The 14358-nt window shown below is 40.8% G+C and overlaps 1 protein-coding gene across 4 annotated transcripts in view; it reads right to left on the bottom strand.

Moving 5' to 3' along the window:
* Window positions 1–463: 463 nt before the first annotated feature.
* Window positions 464–14358, bottom strand: part of LOC148020256 (uncharacterized) — an 83736-nt gene continuing 69841 nt past the window's right edge. For 2 of the 4 annotated variants that reach the window (XM_087700593.1, XM_087700594.1), the window contains 5 exons: window positions 3099–3348; window positions 2533–3017; window positions 2329–2440; window positions 2055–2246; window positions 1003–1649 (listed from right to left, as the gene is read on the bottom strand). In XM_087700593.1, the coding sequence (XP_087556719.1) occupies window positions 1377–1649; window positions 2055–2246; window positions 2329–2440; window positions 2533–3017; window positions 3099–3348 (1312 nt within the window). In that variant the 3' untranslated portion in view covers window positions 1003–1376. Of the gene's footprint in view, window positions 898–1002; window positions 1650–1946; window positions 2247–2328; window positions 2441–2532; window positions 3018–3098; window positions 3349–14358 lie in introns of those variants that run through there. The other 2 variants (XR_015694939.1, XR_015694940.1) reach the window with 2 other exon arrangements.

The raw sequence follows: 14358 nt of genomic DNA, 5'->3' as shown, positions 1-14358 counted from the left end.
CAAGATGACAATAGGTTGTAACTCTCTATGGTTCATGGTTCTTATGTTTCTTTCTCCTCTTTTCAGCATTTGATCAATGGAGCCCACCGTTTAGTTGACCTACACATGGACATGATGAAACATCTTGTTCGCTAGTCAACACCCAAGTCAATTAACCTTGCGTGTGCCAAGCCTCTTAAAAGGACCTCCTTGATCTAGTTGTACTTACATTTGATACCCCTCACCCAAGTCCGGCTGTTACATGCCATTTGAAGAAAGATGGCAACATTACTAGTATGAAATAGGATTTACTCGCCTTACTTATAAGAGAGTTCCTTTTGAGGAAAGCCAAGCCTGCTGCTTTGGTTTTCCTTTGTTCCCGAAGCTCGAATGAATCAAGGTTAGCAACCATGGTTGAGAAATGGCATAAAACGAGCACAAACTTTCATGGTCGGTAATGGACTTCACCTCGGACAAATGCCACAAGGAGCATGGGTTATTATCTTCCACATTAGATTCATAGACACTTCAACTTTGTTGTAGCCTGAGACTTCGTTGATGCTTTACCCCTTACCATCGGTGCTACCACTTTGGAGCCCCACTGTATTTCAATGCAAGACCAAATGAAACTTACATGCATATGAGCAGCCTTGAAATAAAGAAAATTGACCCAAATTTCATCAGCCCTAGCAAAGCACACTTCTGCAATTTAATGCGCCTCAAAAGTAACTGAATATTCAGACTTCAATACGCTGTCTTATTACTCTTTTAGGTTCTTCCAACCAAAAGTATCATCTTGCACTGCTGTAGCTTCTTCCAAACAAATGTATGGTCTCCTCACAATATCCAAAAATTTCTAGAAAGAAGGGCGCAGGACAGTAATAGGTTGCAAATTTGCACACCAGAAATTGAGTTCCCCTGCCCCTCCCCCCAAAATGCAAACAAGAAAGTAATAAATTTTTAAAAGAAGTGATAACTCCAATACTGAAACACACACAATCTGAAATAATTGAACTTGTCTTCATTATATACAAAGACAGCTATACAATTGTTTTCCTACCAGTGAGGAGGTGAAAGCAGATGTTTTACATCATGATCACAACAATGACCCTAGTGTTCAATCTTCATCAACCTTGAAAATCTCAGAGCCTTCGTGGCTACCAGGATCATAAGTATTGCCCAACATACTGCCAAGAGGGTGTAAGTCTGTGACATCCTTGAACGTATTCCCAGATTCCCCCCAGAAAACTCCTGGCTGCAATAGTGACCACTCATTTGCAGGTCCTGCAGCTTTTTATGAACGACTTCAAGTCATCAATAAATAATTATAAAAATACATTCTGTGCTCCTCAATTGGCTTTTGCTTTGTGGTGGCAGAAGCGAAGGTACAAAATAGACTACCACAGAGGGACTGATGAACTGGAAGCAGACCCAATGGCACGCCTCTTAAAAGAACCAGTTGCCACATTCTGTATCAACTCTTGCAACTTTTTTGCATTCAGAGGTTTGCTAATATAGTAGTCCATACCCCCTGCAATACACCGATCTCCATCTCCCGACATAGCATGGGCTGTCATTGCAACAATTGGAGTGCTCATCTTGCTTTGAGCTTTTTCCAGTTCCCGGATCTTGAGCGTCGCTTCAAATCCATCACAAATAGGCATTTGAACCTAGCAGAAGCCAAAAGTTGAGTAAGCTTAACAGCTACACAGTAACCCTCAAGCATAAAACATGTGTTTTGCCATAAAACGAGGCACATGCATTTACTGTATTCTATCACAACGTGTCACTGTTGTGTTTTTAATTCCATGCATTGTGTTGTAATAAGGATACTGCATTCAGTCTATTACAGAAGCCACATGGATGTATACAATTAGGCTTTTCTTTAGCAAACAAGTTCGTCAGTTTAGAAGAAACATCAATCTAATTCTATCTATATCATCAAAATATCACCTCAGAAATATCACCTGGTTCGGCCTCATAGTAGGTAAGATACATTTCAGCCAGTTCATGTTTCATGTTTGTCACTAAAAATATTTGCAAGTCTGATTATATAGCTCAGAGAAGAAACCTACATCCATTAAAACAAGGTCAAATGCTTCTTTGGCAGTCTGCTCAACAGCTTCTGCTCCATTTCGAGCCAGAACTACTGTGTGCCCCCATTTTTGCAACAACAATAGTGCCACTTTTTGATTCACAAGGTTATCCTCTGCAACCAAAATATGTAGGCTCTTCCCAAGAGTTTCTGAACCCTTTGGGACTTTACCCTGCCATTGCAGAATGAATAGTGATTTTTTAAAAACATGTAGAAATGAAGATGTATATTTATCAGATTTGAAAGCTGCTTACCTCTAAAATGGGAAACCTTTCCTGAGTACCTAGTGCTGCATGTAACAACCTCCAAAGTAAGGAGCGTTTTACTGGCTTTGACGTGTGGATTTTAATACCAAGTTCTCTGCACCTGATAAGAAAATTCAGGAAGCATTACAGAAAATAACAGAAACATACAACTGAAACCAGTAAAGATTGTTCTGACCTTGAGCATTGTAATACCTGTTTGTGTCAGTATGATTTACTGACGTTAACATGATAATGGAGGACAGACCATCAAATGAATAGGCTTCAGAAAGCCGCGATGCAGTGTAGTTGGTACCTAGGTGGCGTTTTTTACACAAATGTTGTCCTTGCACTTCACCAGGTGAAGTTATGCAAGCTTTCTCAATTTTAGCGGAAATGCTTGGTACTTGATTCTGAAGTTCATCACCTTTCTTTGTTGAATTGAGGCCTTGACAGTGTTCACGTGCAACTTTGAGAGGATGCTCTGCAGAATCCCCTCTTTCACTTGTCTGCATAGGACACAACTTCACAACTAGATCGGGCCTTTCCCGTAGCAGGTTAATCAGCTCCACAGAATCAGTCCCACTTAACCACATATCTAGCAACACAACATTATACTTCTGACCAGACTCAGCTGCCCTTTCAAGGGAAAACACAGCGCTTTCCACACTTTGGACACCATCTGCTTTAACACCCCAATTCTGGCAAAAATCCACGAGTCAACAGTAATAACATGCCACAAGAAAAATGCTACAGGAACCAAAGAGCCTTTCTAAGTCTACCTTCAAAAGATTCACCAATACTTGTAAGCTAGTTGGATTGTCATCCACAACAAGTGCTTTCGCATCCTTGAACTCATCAATGTTTAATTTGGAAGAGTTGCTGCATGCTGGTGGCAAACGAAATTTTGCTGTGAACCAGAAAGTGCTTCCATGATCCTCAATGCCATCACTCTCTACCCACATCTTTCCTCCCATTGCAGTAGCAAGTCTAGATGATATAACAAGGCCTAATCCTGTTCCCCCATAGAGCCTGCAGGAATCACAATCTGTTCACAACCTTACAGAGCAGCCAGCTATACCTTATAAAAATCCAATTTATGGAAAGCCAGGAACCTCATTATGAAAGCACATCAATTTTCTCAGGACAAGTGGAAATTAGATCAACTTCAAAATAGATGGTTTCTTATTTCATGGAAAAAGGATACTATTCAGCATAATAGATATATTAAAATCAACTACAGAAATAAAACATGAGCACACTCAAGTCCGCATGGTAGAAATATGGAGCCCACTTGCAATACATTCAGTGCGAATTCATGGTCCTGATACATGTGAATCTTTGATGCCTTGTGCCTTAATGTTTGTACTAGTGGGGCCATTGCAAGAACTCTCCAGTTTTAAGCTTGGAAATTTGGTCGTACATGTTGGGCCTCCCCTAATTTTTTCATCTTGTACACGTAATGCATACACAATGCCAAATAATAGGCATCATAATGCCAAATAATATGCATCATTAGCTGCCATAGTTTTTATTTGACCTTCTAGCCCTGGCGCCACCTTGGTACTCTTCTCTTCAGCACTACTTGCTGCTATTAGGTATCAGCTTTTGCTATCTGCAGTTGTACATGATTGGGTTTCTAGTTTAAGATGCTTATAGAGCATCAATTCCCAATCTTGGCAGAATGTCACATGACAGACTTCAAGACTCAATAGTTGCTGCATTAGAGGATGCCATCAGAACAACCAGATCAACCTCCTGAGCAGATGCAGATGCAGCTGCTGCTTTTTCAGCTCCCATTATGTGGAGAAAAGCTTTATGACAGTAACACAGCGGCTGCTTTTCAACCATAGTAACATGGAATGGGGGATGGGGGACAGCCAAAGGTAGGGAACGGGGACGGAGTAGGATGGCATACATAAATGGGATTTTCAAATGTATGCATGTGATGTGGTGGGTGGATGTGTGGGTGAATGTATACTACCAAAGAACATATGCATGTGCATGCATGCATGCATGCATACACGTATTTACCATTGTAGAAAAACTGTGTGTAATGCCGGCTGGTTTGATATGACTTCATACAAGTGTATGCTGATTTTGTATATGTATGTGTGACATAAGGGAAAGTCCTTGTTGGAAGAAGTCTGAAAAAATTTACCCACAAAGAAAACCCACCAAAAAAGCACCCTCAAAAGCTGCCCCCCACCCCCCAAAAAAAAGAGAAAAAAAGAAGTCCCCTCTTAGGGGTAGGGGATGTGACAAGGGGACGGGGGGACGGCTGTTGGGGACAGGATAGGGGACATGCCCCATCCCATTTTGGCATCCCCTTCAGCAGATCTGTCCAGGACGGCATTTCCGTGTCCTGAGGGCCTAGGACAGCTGTTCCCTATTACTGTGTTTTCAACTGTGCTGCATGGACAACCTCCACACCAACCCACAGCATCTGTGTGTAGATAAGCAGCAGTAGTTACCAGGTAATGATCCTAGCTAGGGTTTCCAGCAGTCAACTGATCTATGGCTGTTTTCACCCCCATCTGCCCTCTCCAACAAGGATAGGCAACCTGTCAGCTGGTGCTTTCAGCTGGAACAACCAGGAGACAGCAGGTTTCAAATGCATTTTCAACAGCAACGGAGAGCCAATCTTCTATGGTAATAGGTGGCAGGAGTATATTTTAATCTACGATTGATTCTACTAACAGAGATCTAACACTGGGCACTGCTTTCATTGTCCAAGTTCATGTCAGCCTGTGGCTTGCATTCTGAACCGAGCTCTTTGTTCCAGCACTTGACACTATCAATTAGTCTCCAAAACACGCTTCCAATGTCTTTAGCATCCACAAAGTTTTCTTAAATAGGAAACTCTTTAAAGGGTGTTTGGAAAATCAAGAGAAAGGAAATAGGGTAGACTTTTGTGTATTCCTTCATGATGAAAAGAAATGAGCTTTGCACAGTGCAACATAAATGCAATTACCAGAACCATTAAAAATTTATATTATCAGGCTTTCCATTACCAGATTTTCCACTACTAGATATATGAAACTTGTGCCCCACAATTACAGAAAGAAAGATGTAATAACATCTTTTGAGGCCAAAATCAGTCTATGAGACAAAACCCTGTACAATGATGATCGTCACTAGACATCAACGTGTGGCGTGCTAAAACATAATCAGTGATATACTGTGAAAATAAGCTAAAGTGGTGTATAAGGCAAGATAATGCCCATACAAAGATGCAACATAAGGATGATGGGGCAGATATATGAAGAAATGCATGTCTAGCTATGTGGCTGAATATAAATGTGATACATTGATAACTAGCTCCATCCATTCATGATCGGTGGGGTAGAGTATGTCCTACATCCTTGATGAGATAGTATGGGGGCAGCATCTATATTGATCCCTTAGCTATGTCAGGTATTGCTTGTCACTAGTGGATCTCTCTCATCTCTCTCTAGTGTCGCCTCTATGTCTGGTACCCTTGCACCCGCCATCGGCATGCTGCTCTGATCTCCTCATCTCTTTGGACTATCACAAACCTCCATGTAGGTGTTGTGTGTATGGTCACTGTCTAGAAGAGATCGGTGAGCTATTGACTGTCATCCCCCTCTTTGCACAATCCATGCCTATAGTAATGATGTGCAAAGCCTCTGAATTTCAACTAGAAACTACTCCAAGTGACGCTATTCTGGAGACTCCATGAGGGAGGTATCCCCCCCCCCCCCCCAACCCAAACAAAAAAAAAACAAAAGAATAGTGTTAAGGTACCTAGCTTGAACTGTATTGTACGCTCTGCATTTGCAGATGTAGTGCTCCTCACTCTCCAACTCCTCCTAGCATAGTCTATAAGTCTACTCACCTCTAGAGATGTGGACTGTTCTCCCAGCCTTGACCTCGAGCTATAATGAGAGAAGACCTTGAGTTGGCTAATGGCTACCAACATTTCATGTGGCATGTATATGTCTAGGTGTCCAAGTCTCTCAATGAATCCGTCTGCTATAGTCATAAAATGGTACTATAGTATAACATCTTCGGGAGGAGGGGCTTGTGAAGAAATGCCCTAAATGCAAAAAAGCACAAAAAAAATCGCACGACAAAGCACAAACTGATAAACTCAAAACACAGTTAGGGTTAGGGTAACTCAAAGAAAAATGCACACAGTGAATAATAAAGTGAATGAATAATGAATATACACTGCTCATGCAGTAAATACACTATGCAATGAACACTGAACCTCAAACTCTGGTATCTTTGGGATCAAGGCAAAAATTATGAGTTGTAGAGTGCGGATCCTGAATTGCAACAAAGGTATTCTCTGAGTGTCAAACACCAGAAAACGCAACCAAGGAAGTCTACATCTAATGCAGACGACAGTGCAGGAGAGAGAGATTAAAACCGCAAGTACCTAAGGAGAGAAAATCTGAACGACAGCTATTGGGTGCAAATGCGTAGACAAAGGTGAGAGAATGTCAAGGTGGCAGCCACAAACTGCAAGCACAACATTCAAAGGAGAGAGAAGATCAAGGCAACAATTCCTAGTTAATAGCGATAGAACCAAACTGTAGGTGATAGCTCTCAAGATCTAGCGACAGCTACAAAAAGGTGATGAAGATTGGAATTAGGTGCCAGATGGCTTACGGAAGATCTAACCGCAATGTCCTCCACGAACAGGGTGTGGCAGCAAAGATATGGCTCTTGAAACCTACAAAAACAAGATTAAGGAAAAAGTGGTGGATTGCATGCTTATTTATAGAAAGTTTGGGGAATCTAAATTAGGATTTTGCATGTGGGATACAATAACTCTCTAGGATCATGTTTCTTTTCAAAAATAAGAGGTTTTCTTCATTAATTAAGCATGTTTTGAGATTATTTAAGTCATGCTAATGCATTTTTAGCTCGACACCCCCTCGCAGGCCCAAAACTAAGCCATGAGAAATAAGCCCTTCATATATTTTTCCTTTTACCCCAAGGCATCCCACACCAAAGCAACCAAGGCATCAAGCAAAGGGTGAACGTCGACTACCCAATGATCTATCAAGACTACAGATTTACCAAGAAAGCCTAAGTGATCTCCCCAGAGAGGCTAGGACATCAGACCAAGGGTACTCCTTGGTTACCCACGGATCTACCAAGTCTTGCAAAGACAGATGGAATTAGCAATGGACTTTTGTTTTTTTTTTTTTTAATGACTGTTGGTATAATTGAAACAGAAGATTTAGCATTGAGTGATGGTTTCACGTCCCATTGAGTCACTGTGCCCCGAAGTATGGAAAAGTAAGGATGAAAGTCATAAAACAAGCAAAAACAATCCCATACACTACTAGGATAAGTATCTAGGGATTTCTAAGTGTGTGTGTGTGTGTGTGTGTGTGTGTGTGTGTGTGCGCGCCAATCATATGGAGAATATGTGGAAAGAAAGGCAAGACAGCAAGTAAGACAAGCAAAGCTAGCATACAAGCATTAAAAAAGATGTACCTTTGGAGACTACCATGTGCAACGCCACGATTATAGTGAATCCAGAGTCGACCACTCCAAGGCTCTAACCAAAAAGGAACAAATGCGCACAGATGCATATTTATATGAACAAATGCCAATGCATGGGGTAATGCAAAGGAGAATGCCAATATTCATGCTCATGTAGATTACGAAGCAATGGTGCCGCTTGGACATTGCCCTCGCAAGGGAATTATTCACTTACCCAAGCACCCTTTTGCAATCATGTCATCTTGACAATGTATATGAAGTTACAAATTTCCATAATAAATAATATATATAAAATAAATGTCTGAAAGTGAAAAGTTGTAAACATCATTGTCACTATCAAGAGAAGGAAACCACCCCCTCTTAAACTAACATAAAAGGAAAGGATTCTCTCTCCATCAATCGGAAGTAGACGAGGATGTATCCAAGCCGATCCATGGTAAAAGATACTAGAGAACCCGAGGGTTGACCGCCTTGGTCAAAATATCTACAAAATTGTCGCTTGAGAGTACAAACTCTAGGCAAATGGTGCCTAGTTCAACCTGCTCTCTAGTAAAGTAGTAGTAAACTGCCACATGCTGTGTCCGAGGGGAGATAATAGGATTACCCATAAGGGAAATAGCACTCTAGTTATTACAGTAGACAACTATAGGCAACTTGCAAGGAAACTAAAGTGCAACTAGTAAGTTCCACATATAGATGAACTCCATAGTGACATCGAAAAGAGCCCGATACTCTATCTCGACTGTGGAATATCTGCCACCATCTCCTGCTTATGGCTGGCCCAAGAGATGGGTGTCATGCCCAAGGTATAGAGATAGCCTCCATGAGAACACCAAGTGTTAGGATCTCCCACTCGGTCAGAATTAGTGTACCCCTGCAAGCATAAACCATGACCATAAGTTAGTCCAAAATTATAGGTACACCTTAAATATCTTGACAACGAAGACGAGCAAGCCAATGAGACATTCTAGGTGCATTAAAATACTGACTAACTGAGAATGCAAGATCTGGCCTAGCATGAATCAACCAAAGTAATTTTTCTACAACAGAATGATAGGTATGAGCATCAAAACGCTGACCCGAGGTGTTGATAAATATGACATATCCTAAGTCATATCCTATGGATGTATGTATCTAAAGTAGAAGTATATGTAAAGTGTCCTTAAGTTGGGGGTATCTATCACTTTTGAGAATACCACTTGTAGGAGACTAAGAATGGAGAAAGAATAATGAAGGAGAAGATAGCACGTAGTTCCTGAACATCACTACTTGCTCCATCCTGGTCTTCCTCTACTTTAAGTTTATCAATTGGTATCAGAGCCGTCCCTTGAAATAACTTTTCTATGCCATCAGTAGCTTTTCTATTAGAAAAAATATCGACACGTTTTGCATTGGAGTAGTTGTTGCAACCTAAACATCCTGCTCCGCACATGTAGGGCTGCCTGCTACTTCTCCTTCCATTTGCACAAGAACTGTCTCGGACTGATTCCCCCATACTGCAAGGTCTAGAGGTTCACTTAATGAAAAGCATGAATATGTGTGACCAATTGAATTGACCCATGATGCCATCTATGTCAAACATTGCTGCATCCTCGAGGAAACGCATTGACAATACAGTCCCTAGCAGCAATTCTACCAGAAGGTGCTGTTAAAGATAAGAAACTACACAACCTGCTCGTCCAACAGAAACCAAAGGTTGCACCATCATTACAATAGTCGAGCCGTCTATTGTTCAATGTCTCCAATGCGGAAACCCTAGTCTTGTTCCGCCAAAGCGATGCAAATTCAGAACATGTGCAATGTACTTCAAGATGCCACTTTGGAATGGTCTTGATAACTCAAAGGCATGTCTACAAAGTCATTGATTGGAAAACGGGAGTCCTTTGCTTCTACGCGTCCAAATGATGAGCAAGCAAGAGCCTTAGACCCATGGAGGTTGTGCAGCGGACTGGGAAGAGCTTCAAGGTCTGCTGATCCACACGCACAAGCCTAGACAGAGAGAGGCGTACACCATTGAGGGAGCAGGGATTTCGTGTTGATGCGTCATGGTAAGTTTACCTCTCCGCCTGTCGACAAAGGCAACATTTCATAAATTAAGCGTCCATGCGTAGAGATGCTATAAGCAGAGGTAGCATCCTCTCTGCTAAGAGAATGCATAATGACACCTCATTTTGAATGTATGCAAAATGAACTATGAGTATTGCAACACCCCATATGAGTAGAGCAAGGTGTACTGGTTTGACCTTGAAAGTGGACTAGCACTTTCAGGTACACAATTAAGCATTTTGACGATTGTTTATGACCCTCATGAAAGGAACAGAAAGTATCACATATTGTTCTTCAACAATTGGAGGATCCTTCTGGTGACATATCTGGAATAGCTATAAAATGCATGAAGAATCTACTCAATATCTGTTCTAGGAATGTGTAGAAGTCAAGGGCAGGTTCTATGCAACTTACGGGAGGCTATTTAAAGGCCGATCTTTGCTCAAAAAAAATTATGGGAAATTTTCTGTAGCTTCAGCTTCATATGTACTTCCATCTTGGCATAAAAAACTGTAGAAAAATTGCAGGAAAAATGGTCAATTTTAGACCCGTGTTTTGATGCATTTTGGGTCATACTAACATCATTTGGGATCCTAATTGGATGTTTCTTGTTGGGAACTGAATCTATGACATGTTGGCATTATGGATGGATGCATATGACAGTTTTTGGACACATTTATGACAGTCATATTGCTGGAAGCTATTTTTACATGTATTTTTGGGCCATTTTTTATGCTTTTTGGTCTCGGATTGGACCATTGATGTTCCGGATTGGGGCATGCTGCTGAATACCACTTGTGGACAGTTTGTATTGCTGGTTTTTCTGAATTTGCAGAAGCCATAATGTCTAACACGGCACAAATCACTCAGATTATGAAAGACAAATTGGCCAAAGACAACTATAGCGTTTGGTCTTACAGAATGGAGAATTTTTTTATGGGTAGATGTCTATGGGACCTCATAACAGGTGATGATGAATGTCCAGAAGTTCCTAAACATCCAACTGAAGAGCAAAACAAAGCGTATAAGGATTGGACAAGGAAGAATAGGAAGGTTTTGCATTGGATCTCCATATGTATTTCGGAAACCTTGATTCCTCATATCAAAAAGGCAAGTACTTGTAAGGAGGCATGGGAAATCATAGAAAAAATGTATGGAACATGTACAGAAGCTCATAAGATACAACTCAAGCAAATATTACATGGTGCATGGAGAGGCAATCGTAGTATCAGTGACTATGTGGCAGAAATCAAGCAAATTGCAAAAGACCTTACATCCATTAATGCACCTGTTAATGATGATGATTTAGTATCAGTGACACTAAATGGACTTGGACCAGCTTTCAAATCTTTGGATACCTCTATTTCAGTTAGAGGAGACTCTATGCCTGACTTTGAGGAGCTCATTGGATTGCTACTTATAGAAGAAATCAAGTTGGGATTAAATGCATCTAGCAATGGCAAAAATGCAGGTGGAGACAGTGTTTTCTATCACCAGAGAGGTCGTGGCAGCTCATCTAGAGCTAGAGGCTCTTCACTTGGTCGTGGTAACTATGGTTTTACTCGTGGAAGATTTAACTTTGGTCGTGGTGACTTCATGCATAGAGGCAGGGGGAGATCTTTCCCTAGAGATAGAGGACGGTCTAGTCCTTCACAGAGAGATGGCACTTGTCATTATTGTGGGCAGTTTGGTCATTTTGAGAAGGATTGTTATCACAAACAGAATGCCATTTCTAGGAGTCGTGGAAGGACCCAATATGGCCACTATGCAAGCACTTATGGTAGTACAGGTTATGGACCTAGAGGTGGATCACCTAGAGGTCACCTATTTGCTATAGAGCATGGCTCACCCTCTTCGTGAGAATGACTGGTTTTTGGATTCAAGAGCTACAAACCACATAACTCATCACGCTGAGTGGTTTGATAGCAAGGAGCAGATGCAAAATGAGGAATATGTTGCCACTAGTGATGATGCTTTACATAAAATTACTCATATTGGTAGGGTACCACTTGTTACCAAAGACGGAATTGAGAATAAGCTTGGTGATGTACTTTATGTGCCCACAATAACTAAGAACTTAGCATCAGTTGGACCGATCAAGGATTGCACGTGAGATTCAATAAGTTTGGATTTCATTGAAGAGTTCCATAATGGAAGAGCTCGCAGGGTGATTGCTCATGGTAGAAAGAAAGGGAGATTATTTGCTTTGGATGTAGGTACTCCAGTGATTCAAAACTCTATGAATGTTGAGAGAGGACATGGGCAAGATAAGGATGTGGAATTATGGCATAGAAGGATTGGTCATGTCAATTTGCAAAGATTGAAGCAACTGCAATCAAGACAGATAGTTCGTGGTCTACCGCATTTTGGATATGTGAATTTTGATCATGTATGTGAGGCTTGTCAATTTGGCAAGCAATCCAGATTGCCATTTCCAAAGAGGGGGAGAATAAGCAGCTATCCTTTGAAAATGGTACACTCAGATATTTGGGGCCCATGTCAGAATGTTTCCATGAGCGGAAGATGTAGATTCTATATCACTTTCATTAATGATTTTAGCAAACTGACTTGGGTGTACTTTATGCAGCATGAAAGTGAAGCATTTGAAAAGTTTTTGGAATTTAAATCTATGGCTGAAAAGCAGTTTGGATGCTACATAAAATGTTTGAGGTTAGATAATGGTGGAGAGTACATGTCATATGAGTTTTAAGACTTCTTGAGAGATCATGGTATCAAAAGGCAATTGACATGCAGGTACACACCTCAGCAAAATGGTGTGGCTAAAAGGAAGAATCAGATCATTGCAGAGGTTGCAAGGGCAATGATGAACCAAATGAACATGCCATTGTCATATTGGGCAGAAGCAGTGCATACTGCAGTTCACATTATGAATAGAACATCTACAGCCTTGACTCATAATATATCACCATATGAGAAAATGTATGGCAGGACACCCACTGTTGCATAATTTAGAATCTTTGGATGTGTTTGTTATGTTCATGTTCCGGATGATTTGAGAAAGAAGATGGAATCAAAGGATGTAAAATGCATTTTCCTTGGATATCTTGATGAGAAGAAGGGATACAAATGCTATGATCTAGTGAGTAAGGAAGTAGTACATACGACAATAAGACCATAAGTCTGGGGGAAAAAACCTCTCCTACCGAGAGTAAAAAGTGCCCCAGTGTCCTACTGATCACCGACACTCCCATATGAGCGTAGGCGTAAGTGAGGCGTGAGTCAAATACCCAACATTTATGAAATTATGGGTAGCAGAGTCATCAATCATGACTCTAACCCTCTTTCCAGCTATCAATCCATGCACTCTAACTAAATCATGTGGCCCAAAAGTAGGCTGCCACAAAGAAGTTGACATACAACACCTGTGTTGTACATCCTTGTGCAAGACCTCTAAAGATTTATACTTTTCATGCCCTTTTAATTCTAGGGTCTGCATTACATGGATTTGTTTTTCTTTTCCCTTGCCCTTGTCCTTATCCTTTCCTTTATCTTCCCTCTTTTTCCTTTGAGGGCAATTCCAGGCAACATGGTTAGGGGATAGGCAATTGAAACACAATCTTTCTTTTTTGGCCTTATCAAAGTCATCTTGACTTAACTTTGGCCTTACATATTGTTTATTTTCAAAAGGTTGTTTCTCGCCCTTAAGAAATGGCATTTTCCTTTAAAATTTGCCTACAAATTTTGAGGTTTCCAATTCCGTAGTCTTGGGCTCCGTATCAGTGAGACTAGTGAGTGTACCTGGACGCGTACTATCTTCATTGATTAATGCAAATTTAATTGCCTCTTCAAGCGTCTTAGGTGAACTCCTTTTCACTTCCTTTTTACAGGCCTTGTCTAGTCCCCTAATGAATCCTCTTGTCTTTTGAAATTCATCTATTCCTTCCAATTTGAGAATTATCTCACGATATTCCTCCAAATATGTCAGCAGGGGTCTTCCCTTTTGTCTGACATAATCCCAATCTTCCCAATTTCTTTCCATTTCATTTTCAGGAAGGAATTCTTTCAAAAAGACCGATTCAAATTGAGCCGAAGTTTCAGGTATTTTATTTGCCTCCTTTAAAGTTCGCCACCATTTATACGCCTTTGGCCCCAAAGTTAAACTGGCCTCCAGCGCTTGGAGATGTGATGGAGTATTTTTAAGTTTGTGCAAATCCTCCCATTTTGGAGAAAATTAAAGATAGTGTCTTTATTTCTATCTTTTTCCTCCCCGTGAAACTGAGGGGGTTTCATATATCTTTTAAAACTGGATTATCCCTCAACTTGTGATGGGGTTCTTTAGGATCTCGCATAGTCACATCTAAATCTTTCGATGAAGATGGAATATCTGAGGTTTCTAGCTTATTTTTATCCCTTTCTAATAATAAAGTTAATTGAGATTTTATTTCGGTGAGTGTTTGAGTTAAAAATTCCATTTGAACCCCCTGTGCCTGCTCACGAGCAGTTAGATCATCAAATTGTTCTCGTGTGGCAAAAAATTCTTCCCATTGCTCT

This window comes from Lygodium microphyllum, chromosome 19, assembly GCF_053477565.2.
Source record: "Lygodium microphyllum isolate KBCC chromosome 19, Lygodium_microphyllum_v1.1.10, whole genome shotgun sequence".
NCBI classification, from domain to species: domain Eukaryota; kingdom Viridiplantae; phylum Streptophyta; class Polypodiopsida; order Schizaeales; family Lygodiaceae; genus Lygodium; species Lygodium microphyllum.
The sequence above is the reverse complement of the archived record's forward strand: the minus strand, read 5'-3'. Positions and strand labels throughout refer to the sequence as shown.